The sequence below is a fragment of the Marmota flaviventris genome, chromosome 13, assembly GCF_047511675.1.
Source record: "Marmota flaviventris isolate mMarFla1 chromosome 13, mMarFla1.hap1, whole genome shotgun sequence".
In the NCBI taxonomy this organism is placed as follows: Eukaryota; Metazoa; Chordata; class Mammalia; order Rodentia; family Sciuridae; genus Marmota; species Marmota flaviventris.
In genome coordinates this window covers 99,875,966-99,889,745 of record NC_092510.1, presented here as the reverse complement: position 1 = coordinate 99,889,745, position 13,780 = coordinate 99,875,966, and the positions used below count along the sequence as shown (strand labels likewise).

Genomic DNA, 13,780 nt, shown 5'->3' with positions numbered 1-13,780 from the left:
AAAGGACACAGAAGTGATAATCATAAAAAAGTTTGTAAATCAATCTGCATCCAAGTTAAAAACTTTTGCTTATCAAAACAGAGCTTTAAAAAAAAAAAAAAAAAAGACTGAAATAGAAAAAAAAAGTGCAATGTGAAGTCGCAAAGGACTAGTAGTAATCTAACATGGAAGAAAATGAAGTCACACAGGCACTGGGCAAGGGTGAACCGCGAGGCGCAGCAGAGCACAGGATACCGTCACCAGCCCCGTGGCAAGAGTAGATCAGAAGCGCAATGAACCAGGACGGCTAAGACCACAAGGACAAGCCCCAAAATGTGAGGATGCCAAGCACTGAGCTCCACAGCCTGCTGCACGAATATGACATGGTACAACCGCAGGGAGAGGCTGGCGGGCTATGAACTCCATCGAATTAACTGCAGGCCTACCCTCAGGCTCAGCAGCCCTGCTCGGGGATGTTGATCCAGGAGGAATGAAGATTTCATTCTTCATTTTGTTGCTGTTGTTGCTTTTTCCATGGTACAAGAGATTAACTCAGGGGCACTCGACCACTGAGCCACATCCCTAGCCCTATTTTGTATTTTAGAGACAGGGTCTCACTGAGTTGTTTAGGGCCTCACTAAATTGCTGAGGCTGGCTGGAACTTGTGATCCTGCTGCTTCAGCCTCCCAAGCCACTGGGATTACAGGTGTGCACCACCATACCTGGCATAAAGTTAACATTTTATTTTTTTTTTAATTGTAGATGGACATAATACCTTTCTTTAAATTTATTTTTATGTGGTACTGAGGATCAAACTCAGTGCTTCACACATGCGAGGCAAGAGCTCCACCACTGAGCTACAGCCCCAGCCCAGATACCATTCTTAATGGGACTTTCAAAAGGATAAAACAATTTCAGTAAATCAATACAATAAAACACATCTCAAGCTGAGCACGGCAGTGTACGCCTGTAATCCCAGCAGCTTGGCAGGCTGAGGCAGGAGGATCACGAGTTCAAAGCCAGCCTCAGAAACAGCAAGGCACTAAGCAACTCACTGAGAACCTGACTCTAAATAAAACACAAAATAAGGCCAGAAATGTGAATCAGTGGTCGAGTGCCCCTGAATTCAATCCCTGGTACCAAGGAAAAAAAAATAATAATAATGATAATAATAAAAACACATTTTAGCACTTGGAAAGTAATGACAGATATGCCTAAGAATGATGACTATCAAAAAACAAAAAATCATACAGGGGTGGGGATGTAGCTCTGTGGTAGAGCACTTGCCTTGCATGTGCAATACCCTGGGCTCAATCCCACACAAAAAATAAAATAAAAAAACCATTATACAGGTTTAGAATTGTATGAATCCATTCATTTGATGTTCTACAACAGGCAAAATTAATCTACAGCGAAATCAATCAGAAGACTTGGAACCTCTTGGGTAGAGTCAGGAAGGCCAACCGACTAAGAAGGGACCCAGGGAATCCTCCAGTGGTGAGAATCGTCCATCTTTTCACATGGATGCTCACTGCAAGCGTATCCACTGAACAAACCCCACAGGAGACCCTGTGCTTTTACAATGTAATTAGAACTTAGCTGAAAACAAAGAATCAGGCTGGGGAGGGGAGTGGGCAGAGATAAAGGAATAAAAACAATGCAATGCTGGTACTTCCTGAAGTTAGGTGACAAATAGCTAGAAGCTTGTTCCTTTTGATTTTTAAAATTTTCCATTGTCAAAAGTTCTTTGAGGGCTGGGGCTGGGGCTCAGTAGTAGAGCACTTGCCTAGCATATGTGAGGCACTGGGTTTGATCCTCAGACCACATAAAATAAATAAGTAAAATAAAAGCATTGTGTCCATCTATAACTAAAAATAAATAGATAAATAAGTTCTTTGAAAAGTTAACATCAAAATCTCCCACAGCTCTAAGATCAAGAGTGAAGACCAAAAGAAGATCCAGCCTGCTCAGGAAGTCACCGGGTCTAACTGCAAATGCAGACGCACAGGCCTGAACCCGCTGCCTCCTCAGGGGCCAGTGTGCCACAGGGGCAAGCAGAGTGGGCCTCCAGCTTGCCCGCCCTCCGGCCACACCCACCTGCCCAGCCGTCGTCAGCATCGGTGTCCAGGTCATCCAGGCCCTTCAGGTTTTCGGCATTGATGATGGTGGGCCGTGGTGCCCGCTCCACCAGCTGCCTCAGTGGGCGGATGGGGCGGGTCAGCCCCAGCCTGCTCTCTTTCCTGAGGGGAGAGAAGTCCACATGATGGGCCGTGAACACACAGGGAAGCACAAACACTTTCCCAAAAATAAATCCTACATTGCACAGGTTCATTTTTGAGCTAATATTTACACTGTTTCCTTTTAAAAGAAATACATAATAAGCAAACACCCAGTGGGAAGCTCTGCCTCCCCAGTGCTGAACTCTAGCATGGCCCAAGCCCTCAACCTGCCCCACCCCACAGCCCACACAGCCTGGGGGCTGGAGTGGCTTTGGGTCTGTGCGGTCTCCAGTGTCAGCCCCACCAGGAGACTCTGTGCACTGTACTGTGGAGCTCACTTACCCATCTTGGCCATTGATCTGGAACTGTCTAAAAGGAGCACGGGGTTCCAGGCGGAGCTGAGGAAGAGGGAAGGAGCCTCGGTCCACTGGACCCTGGTTCTCTGATGACTGTGGCGAACACATCTGAAACATAACACCAACAAAGAGGGTTTCTGGCAATGACCCAAATTCCAAGCTCCACTTAAATTGGAATTTGTTCTGAAAAGTGGATAATGGGAAGAAGAAACAGGAAAGGCTGAGGGTTTCCTCATGAGCCCTTCCCCTCTGGCCCATTCCCCACCTGCTGTGGGTAGGTAAGCTTGGGAACCCTGTCTGGGAACACCCACCTCTCCTTCAACTAAAAGACCACCATGCCAATAACATCCCTCACCCGGGCAAGGGCCAGAGGCCACAGCACCTGAGAAGGGTGGAAGGCAAATGCAGATCTGCTGGGAACCTACAAAACAGGCTCTCTGGGCGGAGTGAACCCGGGAGGGAGGGCCCAAGGTGACTTTTGGCCACTGAACTGGGCTCTGCTAGACGTGAATGGCTGAGTGCTAGGACCGCACAGGGGACTTACAAAAGCAGGGAGCATGTCATGGTACGTGGGAGGGTGGTACAAGTTTCCCAGGAACTGCGATGTCCCTTTGCGGACAGGAGGAGCCGGGCGGAGAGAGGGGTCTTTAGAATCGCTGGTACATGCCGAGGAGGGGGCTCCGTCCCCAGCACTGGCGTTCCTGCTGCCCGGCTCAGCTGGGGAGGTGCTCAGAGACGCCGCAGAAGCTGTGCTTCGCCCACCGCCCTCCCTCCAGCTTGTCACATCTGCAAGTTGATGGGTACAGGAAGAGAGAGGAAAGAGGAGGGGAGGGAGGGATCTGTGAGCTCCCAGAGATCAGGGGACCCCTTTATTCACCAAAAAATGGAGGGGGGAAAAAAAAAGAACCGAACCGAACCATCCATCTGGTCTTCCAAGAGAGGCTGGGGCAGACACCTGGCCAGCAAGTTAAACTTCGAGGGAAGTCAGATTGTCAGAGATTTAAAATAAGATCTGCCCAGAGAGGACAGGTGCAGACACAGATTCCTCCCAAATAGAGGTCACACACCCCACAGAGCACAGAACCCAGGGAAATAAAGCCCTGAGAACAGCCACAGACCTACTCAACACACACCAGCCCTGCCTGTGTGGACTGCACTCAGCACTGGACTCCACTACAGCCAGAGCGGGTCCTGCCCCATGCTGCCCGTTGACTAGCAGCAGCCTCTAACAGTCCCTGTGGCACATAGAGCACAGGTAGACCTCAAAGACCGTCTCTCTGTAAGGTGGTGCCTCCAGCACCCAACGAGTCTGTCTGGTAGAAGGTGTGACAATAGCCTCGCATCCAAGGGGAACATTCCAAGACCCCAAAGGAACACCTGGAACCATGGACATACCAAACCTGGACACACACACTTGCCCTTGACAAAGATCAACTTGCCAGTGGGCACAGGGAGAGATGAGCAACTAAAACAGCACACTATAATACTCATGCGCACGCAAACCCTCTCCCTCAGAACCTGCAGTCAAGGGCTGCGGTGTGGCTCCCTGGTACAGTGCTTGCCTTAGCACATATGAGGCCCTGGATTTTGAACCCAGCAAAACAACAAAAACAAAACAAACCTCCAGTAGTAGTTTCAGAGGTGGCTGCCCACAGACAACAAACTGTGGAGAGAAACTGCAGACTAGGGGGACTGCTGTATGGGCTAGGGAGGCACTGGAGGGGTGGAAGGACTCTGGTCAGTCAGCTTCTGGTGAGGAGTTGAAACCAGGTGAGCCAGGCAGCTAGGCTGCTCCCACTTTGCCAGGTGATTCCAGGCAAGCGAGGTCACCCTTTGGGCCACCCACATCCTCATCTTTTCAAATGAGAAGGAACTAATTCCAGAAGCTGCTTCTAGTCCCACACTTTCATAGTCCTACACAGCAACTCATCTGAATTAATCCCAGCAAGACACAATTCTGTTCTACACAACTTGGTTATATATTTGCAGCAAACAAAATAAACCCCTGCAGGCCACTGAAAAGTCCTTGTCCTAAGCAGAGAAGCACAGTGGTCATGGAGTTCACAGGACAACTGTGCCCTGGCATCAGAGTCAGCAACAGGAAAGGCCTTGGGGATTACTCAAGACAAGCAAACAACAGCCCATTCTGCTGCAAGACCTGAACCTAGGAGGTACTTGAGCATCCCTGGCCTAAACACCCAAACCTCAAGCCACCCCAGACCTCCAGGAAGCACCAGCTGCAGCAAGCATTGCCACAGTCCCGCAGGCCCCGTGCCAGACACCAGCAGAGGGCAGTAGTGTGGGCTGGCTGCACAGCAGCCCCAGAGTGTGGAGAGTGGTCTGACTGGAGTGGGCTGGAAGCTAACTTCCCAAGTGAGTCCAACAGGCTCCATTAGGTCTAGAAATAACTGGCTTAGAAGCAAGCTCTGGAACCAGGGACTCCAGTGGGCTGGCCTTGGGCATGTTCTTGATGCAAATATCCAGCATAGCAGACAGACAGGAGGGGACAGGCCTGGCCTAACCCGAAGGCAAGACAGGCGGAGGCAGGGAGGGCCTGGAGAAGAAGTCCAGCAGAACATGGGTCTGGTGGAGGCAGCCTGGGGCCCAGAAGCTCCAACACCCTCTAAGAGGGCAGAAAGGAAGGGGGAGCAGCACGACATGGCCATTCACTTACTCTGAGGGCGGAGGCTTGGTCCTGGCCCATACGACAGATCTAAGACGCCCTTTTCTTTGCCAGCCTTGTCCTGCCCTCCAGCTGCTTTCAGCGTCGGAAATTCCTCGGGAGAGAAGGATAACAGTCGGCTTGAGCCCCTTAAACCTGTGGAGAAAGCCAGAAAGATACAGAGAGCTAGTTGAGCCCAGCATCACCCCATGTCTGCTCTCCTGCTCCACACGCTGAAGGCCCCGCTACCCTGAAGTGGTTCCAAGTAAGCCATGCTGTGGGCATCTGTGCTGGCAGGTGGCCACCTGGGAAGGCATGAGGCCCCACCCAACCGACCCCTGGGGCAGGGCATGAGGCAAGATGTGCCACCTCCACTGGGGACACTATGGCTGCAGGCAGGAAGCCTTCCATCAGCAGCTCCCACCCAGAAGGCACATCCATGTGACTCCAGCAGGCTTCAGCTAGGTCTGGGACATTCAAGAGGAACGTCTCCAGTGATGACAGTCACTGGAGTCAGAGGCAACATTTTTGCAGAAGTAGCAACTCCACCACTGGCAAAGGCCAGGGCACCATGAACATGAAGACTTGGAGAAGAGATTCCACAGAGCAGGTGGGTGCCTCGCCCCAACCAGAACACTCAGGAAAGAACTCACCCCCTGGGCTCCCCTTAGACCAGGGCCACACACACACCCTGCACACACTTACCACCTTCGTGTCCTGCTGGCTTTCCATTCAGCTGTGCCCATGACTTTGGTCCACCTGGCACTGAATTTGTATTCTGAAAAGGAAGGAAGGAAATAAGGAAAGCTAGCTCAGTGAGCCCCATGACTAAGTGTGCAGGCCAGAATGCTGAGAAGGCAGGGTGGGGCTCAGGCAGAGCACGTGCTAGTACACACAAGGCCCTGGGTTCCATCCCCAGATCCACAACAACAATGAAAAAAAGCATTGCGCTGAGATGCTGGCACCTTAGATCCAAGCCCTCGGCAGATACAACAGGGATCATGTTCTGGGCAGGATCTAACAACCTGAGCTCTCTGCACGGCACTTCTCTCAGTGCAGGATCTGCAGGGACTCAACCTGCCTTGTCCCTTTAAAGGGAAGGAGCAGGACAGGGCAGTGACCGGCTCACAGTCACATGGCTGGTTATCCCAACGAGCCACATGCAGACCCACAGGGCCTTCTTCCCCTGCTCTACCACGTTCCATCAGGCCGTCCCTGGTGCCCACACAGAGCGACTCTGCCTTGCTACAGAGGCATGGACCAAACCCCAATTCTTCACATTTCTCAAATGCTGTGCCGCTGCTAACCAAGGGGCACCCAGGAAACCCAGCGCACCTGTCATTCCACACAGCAGGGCCCCCACCTGACAGTCCTCCTCCCCTACTAACTTGGACTTGCCTACCAGCCTCAGCCCTATGGGGCAGCCTTTGCTGACAGCTCAGGAGGGCCAGGCATGCTGCTAGGCACACCCAGCCTGAGTGACCCTCACATACACAGCCCAGCCAGGGTTCATGTCCAGAATGTGGCTGAGAGAGACTCCCAGTTAGGGTGAGGACCAGGGTCTGTGCCCCACCCACCTGAGTGCAAAGGCTTTCAAGTTCCAACTGCTGAGCCCATTTGCCCTTCCCACCAACGCTGGACTCCACAGCCTGCCCCTTTCCAAAGGTCAAGGGCCCCTAAATGTAGCATGTCAATCCCACCACACACTGGATGAGATACATTAAATAACCACCTTTCCATCCACCTCCTTCCCAGCCCACCCTCCTCCAAGCAGAAAAACCATCCTTCTGGCTTTGACACAGAGGTGGTCAGGTCTTTATCTGAGTTGCCCTGCGTGCTTTGCCTGGGTGTCTGCCTGAGGCACATCCACATAAAGGATGTGCCTCAGCCTAATGGGGACAGTGCCATTCTGGCTGGACAATCCTGGGGGCTGGGGAGCCTTCAGATCCAGCAGTAATCAAGGTCAGGATCAGGTCTCACTCTCCTCCCCCACACTGAATCCCACACCTCCACTGGTGTCTGCATCCACAGGGTGACTCCCCACCCGCACCCAGAGGCCCCAACTGGAGGGAAGCCTATAGGACCAAGATGGGGTGCTGATATTGCCAGTGAATTCTATTCCACAAACAAAATAACTAGAATTACTCTGAGATGTTCTGAAAGTTACAAATCAATAGGTTCTTCCTCTACTTCTCCTCTGCATGAGACAGAAGACTCAGTAGCTACTAACAAGAGGGGAAGACAGGATGTGGTGGGTTGTGTACAGTGCTGGGACAGGGCTCCTCCACCTGGCCACAGCCCAGGCCCTGTAGGAATTCTCTTCTACACAGGCCCAGGACCTTACCCAAGTCCAGGGGTGGGGTCTCTGAGCTGGCCTCAATCTCATGGGCTCAAGTAATCCCCCATCCTCAGCCTCCTGAGAAGCTGGGCCTACAGGTACACCACTGCACCCAGGAGCAAGCACATGTATGTTTACCAAGCTCAATACAACCAGGTTGAAACATCGTGGCACCACAATCTCAGTTTCAAATTCTGAGAAAAAGAAAGGATGTTGAACATCTCCATGTCAACAGGCCCCAGTGAATTGAGGCCAAGGAATATGGAGTCTCACAGGAACAGGGTTTTTTTTTCCTCTGTGTTTTTCATTTCAAAGAGCACAGGTCAGAGTTGAGTGGAGGAGGATACCCAGCAAAGCAAGAGGCCCCCCCACCAGCAGGTATGGCAGTCGGGGGATGGCACTGCAGACCCAGGTCACCCAGAGAGCAGCACAACCAAGCGGTCAACAGGGCTGGTGAGTGCCAGGTATCTGTAACATTTCTTCTTCTTCTAAAAAATTCAGACTCCCCCGCCCTCTCTGTTGCCACTAGGTATAGTGTACCTTGCGGATCTCTGCAAGCCCACGGCCAGGCCCCATGTGCCAAGAGCACTGTGACCTCTTGCTTGGTTATGACGTGTTAGAAAAACATCTGAAAGGACCATGGCTGGTTGTCTCCTAAAGCGTGTTCCCAGAGACATCAGTGCTCAGAGGCATTCAGCTGAGAAAGGCTTCCAGGACCATCAACCTGGGAATGCCACCCCCAACATCCCTCCCCTAGAGGTACCATACACATCTCAGTGCTGAGAAGGGCTTCCACAAAGGAGCTCACCTGACAGCTGAGCCCTTCTGTGGCCTGGTACTTTTCGAATTCTTATTACGCTCATGTCAGAGCAGTAGTTTGGGGAAACGGAGCTACCCTGTGTAGGAACCCAAGAACAACTGCACCGGCTGCCTCTGGGGATCCCTCCACACTGCAGGCGGGCTTCCTTTGCCACCACCACAGTTTCTCAGCCACTCCTCAGTCTGCCCAAGGGCAGGGACATGGAGGGCCACAGTGCCGGGTGAATCAGGATGGGATCCTCAGCACTCACCTCCTGACTGCTCGGCTGTGTCGGCTTCTGCAAATTGGAGACAGACTTCTGCAAACCCGGCTGCGGCAGCGACTCCGGCGGCTGAGAGGCCGTCGCACTGGAACTAGAGAAAGGCAAGACCCGTGCTGGGGGTTAGGTGCAGCAGGCCACCTGACCAGGCCCTGTGCTTCCCAGAGCTTCAGGGGGCAGCTCCACACCAGCCACCAGGCCTCTGCCAGCCAGCGAAGATCCACTTTCCCAGTAGACGCCCATGCTGGCAGATGGAAGGGGAACCCAGCTGTGGCAGGGACACAGACATGACGCTGTGTAGGACAGGGCGGCATGCTGCCTTCCTGCAGAGGCTGCAGTCTGCAAGCTGACCACGCACTGCAGATAAGCTCTCGGAAGGCAACGGGAGCCGTGCCCATGAGGAAACCAAGTCACTGGTGGGAGGGGCTGAGCCCGGACCACACCTCCTTGGGGGCAGCGGCTTCAAGATACCAGCAGAGTGCCTGCCTTCTCTAGGCGTATGAGAAAGATGAGTGCTCGTAGTAAAAATAAATTTATACACATATCTGAAACAGAATTTGTCACGATCTCATCCTCCAGACGGACCCTCCAGGCAGATTTTCCTATACATATGTTAACACTGTATTTTTCTAACACAAGTAGGATGGCCCTGTACCTACACTCCCATAACCTCTTCTTCACTTTATGAACCTGAACATTTTTTCATAAGAGTACATATTGATCTACCTTCTTCTTCTTCAAAAAAAAAAAAATATATATATATATATATATCTTTATATTTTTAGTACTAGAGACTAAACTGAGGGGTGTTCAACCACTAAGCCACTTCCCCAGCCCTTTTGTATATATTTTAGAGAAAGGGTCTTGCTAAGTTGCTTAGGGCCTAAGTAGCTGAAGCTGGCTTGGAACTTTCAATCATCCTGCCTCAGCCTCCTGAGCTGCTGGTATTATAGGCATATGCCACTGTGCCCAGTTCTATCGTCGTTTTTAATGAGGACACAATATACTTGGGCCATAATTTAACCAATCTCTAATTTGGTTAAATTATGGCCCACACACAGGTAACTGCAGTTGAGTGTTCTGTACACATACTAATCTTTGTACGCTGTAAGCAGTTCAGTAGCATGTGACCCTAGAAACAATTATTGGATCAAAAGATATTTTAAAGTTTAAAAGACCCTCTAAGTACCCTCTGTGGCCGATGGTCAGCACACTCCTGAGGGCCGCAAGGCGCTGGAGCAGCGGCTTCTGCCCCAGCAGAGCCCTCAGTCAGTTCTCCTCACTGTGTTGCTCGGCAGACGGGCAGCAACCCACTTGGCGAGGAGCCACCATGACCATGCCTTATCTGTCAGCTGAAGCCAAGCTCTGTGCAGATGCATGCCTCCACGTTCACCTCGCCAAGCGGCCAGCCATTCTCAACCGAGGCAAAGCGAGGGCCACTGGTCCTCATCTCACGCCTACTTAAGACAGCGTTCCAGACCCAAGCACTGCGTCTCGGGGCAGAAGGCCGAGGCCCAGGTGGCAGGGTGGCTGCCTGCTCTACCCTCCCTCTCCACACACCCCCCCCCTCCCCCGCAGAGGGTGAAGAGGTGAGTGACACCTGGCCCTCCAGACTTCTGCAGCAGAGGCATTGCAGGCTCCCACTGAAAGGTCTCGTTGCAGGGCTGCAGGGCACACACGGAGTAGGCCAATGGCAACAGTCTGCCTCCACCACACCCCTCCTCTGTGCCAAGCCCTGTGCTAGTGACCCACGTTACCCAGGGATTCCTCACTGCTGTCTGGTCACCACCCCTACAGCCCAGTCCTACTCCTACGGGAAGTAGAGGGAGGACACTCTTCCAGGTTTGGTCAGGCTGCCAGACAGTCCTGCTGGAAAGGACAGGTGGGGCTGACTGCTGAGGCCCCACCTGTCCTGCCAACCAACAGCCCTAAGCAACCCCGGGAGGCGGCTGTCCCAGCTTCCCCAGGCACTTCCAGCAACAGCCCGGACAACTGGCTAGCAGGCTGCGTCTGGTCACGTTCACCATCTGGCTCCCCACAGCGGCACGACAAGGCCCCGGAGACAGACAGGGCAGAAGAACCAGGCTGCTTTCTTCATTCCCCAAAGGCAAGGCCCAGAGGAGGCTTCCCTCCTAGCACGAGTCCTCTCCTCTGGACGCCCTCCTCAGTAGCCAGAGCGCCAGGGAACCCACAGTGAAAGGGCTCACCCGGGTCCTGTGCCCAGGCCCCAGAGCCACATGGAGGCCGTTTCAGACTTCAGCACCATGTTCGTGGCCCCTGAGGCACCAAGGGTGCCATGCTGGCAGCAGTGAGCCTCCAGGGTGCTGCCATGCCCACCCTGGGCAAGGAGGAGTCCGCCTCGCTCCGGACAGCCCGGCCGTGTGGAGTACCAGCAGCTGTTGCCTTCCCCACCTGGAGCTCAGCACACTGGCTTCTCCAGGAACTGGCTCTGAGTCACTGTAGACGCTGCTCTGGGGTGAAGAGTCCTCACCAAATAATGCACAGGGGCACACTGGTCACTGGGAACAAGCCGGCCACAGAAACTCTCCTGTGCCGGCTCCAGAAGTCAGAGAAATGCAGGGGAGCCAGAGCACACCTGGCAATAGTAGGGGAGGGGCCGCCCCACCCGCCCGCCCACAGCCCTGTGCTCACCTCTTTGGGTCGGGCTGCTCCTGCTTGTTTGCCCATCCCGAGCCGTCCTTGGGCACTATCACAATGCTGGGGTCGTTTCCTTTGTTTTCAGACTTCAGGCTTGGCAGGTTTGCAGGCGGCGGCATGCGCCGGGCTGTGGCCACTTTCCCGAGACTCTGTAAGCCATGTCTAGGAATAACTGCAGGGGGAGATGAAGGAGCAGATAGGGGTCACAGAGGAAAGGGGCCAGCTCACTCACCACTCTCCCACCTCTAAGGGACAAGGACAGGCACCCGGAGGCCACTGCAGCCACTCACAAGCTCTGTGCCAGGACTTCAGGGACAAAGGCTGCTCAAGTCTGCACAGAGGTCTCCCTTCCACTAGGAGCTCAGAACACCGGTGAGGAGCACCCCCCCCCCCCCAGAAGCCCTGCCCCACACAGCAGCCACCCCCTGCAAAGGGGATGGCTCTGACCTCATTTTGACAAGACCCACATGATGCCTGGGCTGGAGCCACGCGACACTCATGGAGGCCTTGTGAGTGTGGATGGGATCAACACTTTCCCACCTACTCCAGGAAACCAAAGCCATGAAACCCAGAAAGGTAAACTGAGTCCCATTCTAAAACACTCATGGCTTCCCCAGACAACAGTCCCACCACAAGAGAGTCAGGGTCTCCAAGGCTCTGGAGTCAGACCTCAAGCAGGAGGTGAAGGAGGGCTGTGCCCCACTGCCCAGACACCTCATCTGGCCAGGTCTCAGGTGCACCAGAAGGGGTGCGGAACTGGCCTCCAGGCCGGGCCTCACCTGAGGACCTGGTGGCGTCTACTGGTCTTCCTTTATACTTGTCAAACAGGCTGAGAGTCGAGTACTTGCTTTTCCCATCCTTGCCCTTGGTTATTTGCCCCAGACGATCGGACATTGCGATGAAATGTCATCTAGTAAAGATATTTTTCTCGGCGCCGCTCCCGATCTGCCTTTGGAAAGGAGGTGAGAGTGAGTCGCCAGGACTTGACCCAAAGGTCTGATTTACCTTCTGAAGATCTGAGGACAGCTTTGGGCTCTGTCCCTAGGAAAACACCTTTACCTCTTACAGACACTTGCCCCAGGTGGCCCATGGGCCCCCACCCTGCCCAGTCAGCTGCTCTGTGTGCACTTGCTGGAGCCTACTTCCATGACTGTGTGGAAATGCACACTTGAACACACTCGGTCCTCTGAGCAAGTACAGCTCTCCCAGATGGAAAAGTACACCCTCAGGCCTGGTGGTATGTCCACCTAACATCACAAGCAAGACAGGCAGATCAAACCAGGGAGGCGCACAGCCCAACTACGCCACGGCAGTGCGTCCCAAGGATGAGGAAACCAAAGGAAGGCCACCAAAGTCGGTCAGTTGTCAGGAACATTTGGGAACCTGCTCTTTTCAAACAAAGAACCAGCACTCAGGCAGAAGGCATCTGCCCGGGCCACAGAAGCAAGTTCACAGGGCAATGTGTGGAAAACAGGGTGAGCACCACCCAGTACTGACGAGGGAGACCCCTGTCCCCCAACCTCTCCACCAGCACCTTCAGGTCTGTTGGCCCTTCCCCCCTGCACTCACCTACACACTCTATCCTTCCAAATGCTAAGGCCAGCTATTGCAGCGGGCAGACCGGCACCAGGCCAAGACTGAGGACGCAGCTACCTTTTCCTCTACACCCACCCTTGACTGGAGGTGCCAAAATTGATCAGAGGGGGAAAATCCCCATGTAAAGAATGTGACCTTCTACCCTGTCATTAAGATATGGAGAAGAAATCGACAGTGTTCATGGAGGCACCTGACCATGTGTCCTTACCAACAGGAGCAATGTGCAGAACACCCACTGACAGCACAGGCACCAGGTGGCCACCTCTTGGAATGCACCCCTCAACATTCTGTCCTAAAGCCACGTGGGCTAGGAGAGGTGCATCGTGTTTAGGCAGTGCTTTGCACCCCAAAGTATGATGCTTGAGAGAAAAGTCCACACACAACTGCAGACACAGCACCAGGAGCAAAGATCAGTCACAAGCTGGGCCCAGAGAAGGCGAGACAGAGAGGCCAGTGCCTCCCACCTCTGCAGAATCTGCCCTGCACACACCGGGTGTGCACACCCTCTTTTTCACTCAGCCAGTACTGACGATGTCTAGGCCCTGCCAGGCACCAAGGGACAGATAACAAGCAGTTCATCCCAGGATGCTCAGGGACAGGCAGTGGCCTCTAGTCACAGCGCGCATCAAGGCTGCACCCCTCCTTCAGGGACAGCAGGCCCTCCTCCCCTCATGGTTTTGGTCAGCCTTCCCATACTCAGATCCAGGCCACTCAGGGTGACCGAGGGGAGAGGCCGAGGGTCAGGGAATGACAGGTGTTTCCAAGTGTGTGGGAGCACAGTGGAGGGGATTCTGCTCGCACTTGTGTCCAAACCTAGAGGTGCCAAAGGTGCTACGGCATGGTCAGGGGACAAGCACTCCCCATACCAAAGCTGCAGGCAGTGGGTAGGGACC

At 53.6% G+C, this 13,780-nt stretch overlaps 1 protein-coding gene across 20 annotated transcripts in view; it reads right to left on the bottom strand.

Moving 5' to 3' along the window:
* Positions 1-13,780, bottom strand: part of Prrc2b (proline rich coiled-coil 2B) — a 78,594-nt gene that overhangs the window by 40,003 nt on the left and 24,811 nt on the right. For 18 of the 20 annotated variants that reach the window (XR_011704180.1, XM_071601081.1, XM_071601063.1 and 15 more), the window contains exons 2-9: positions 12,071-12,240; positions 11,286-11,463; positions 8,625-8,727; positions 5,922-5,994; positions 5,229-5,372; positions 3,099-3,340; positions 2,541-2,662; positions 2,077-2,219 (exon numbers count right to left, since the gene is read on the bottom strand). Coding sequence is in view for 19 of the 20 variants with exons in the window: in XM_071601081.1 (XP_071457182.1) it covers positions 2,077-2,219; positions 2,541-2,662; positions 3,099-3,340; positions 5,229-5,372; positions 5,922-5,994; positions 8,625-8,727; positions 11,286-11,463; positions 12,071-12,185 (1,120 nt within the window). In the remaining variant the exon portion in view is untranslated. The remainder of the gene's footprint in view (positions 1-2,076; positions 2,220-2,540; positions 2,663-3,098; positions 3,341-5,228; positions 5,373-5,921; positions 5,995-8,624; positions 8,728-11,285; positions 11,464-12,070; positions 12,241-13,780) is intronic. The other 2 variants (XM_071601064.1, XM_071601066.1) reach the window with 1 other exon arrangement.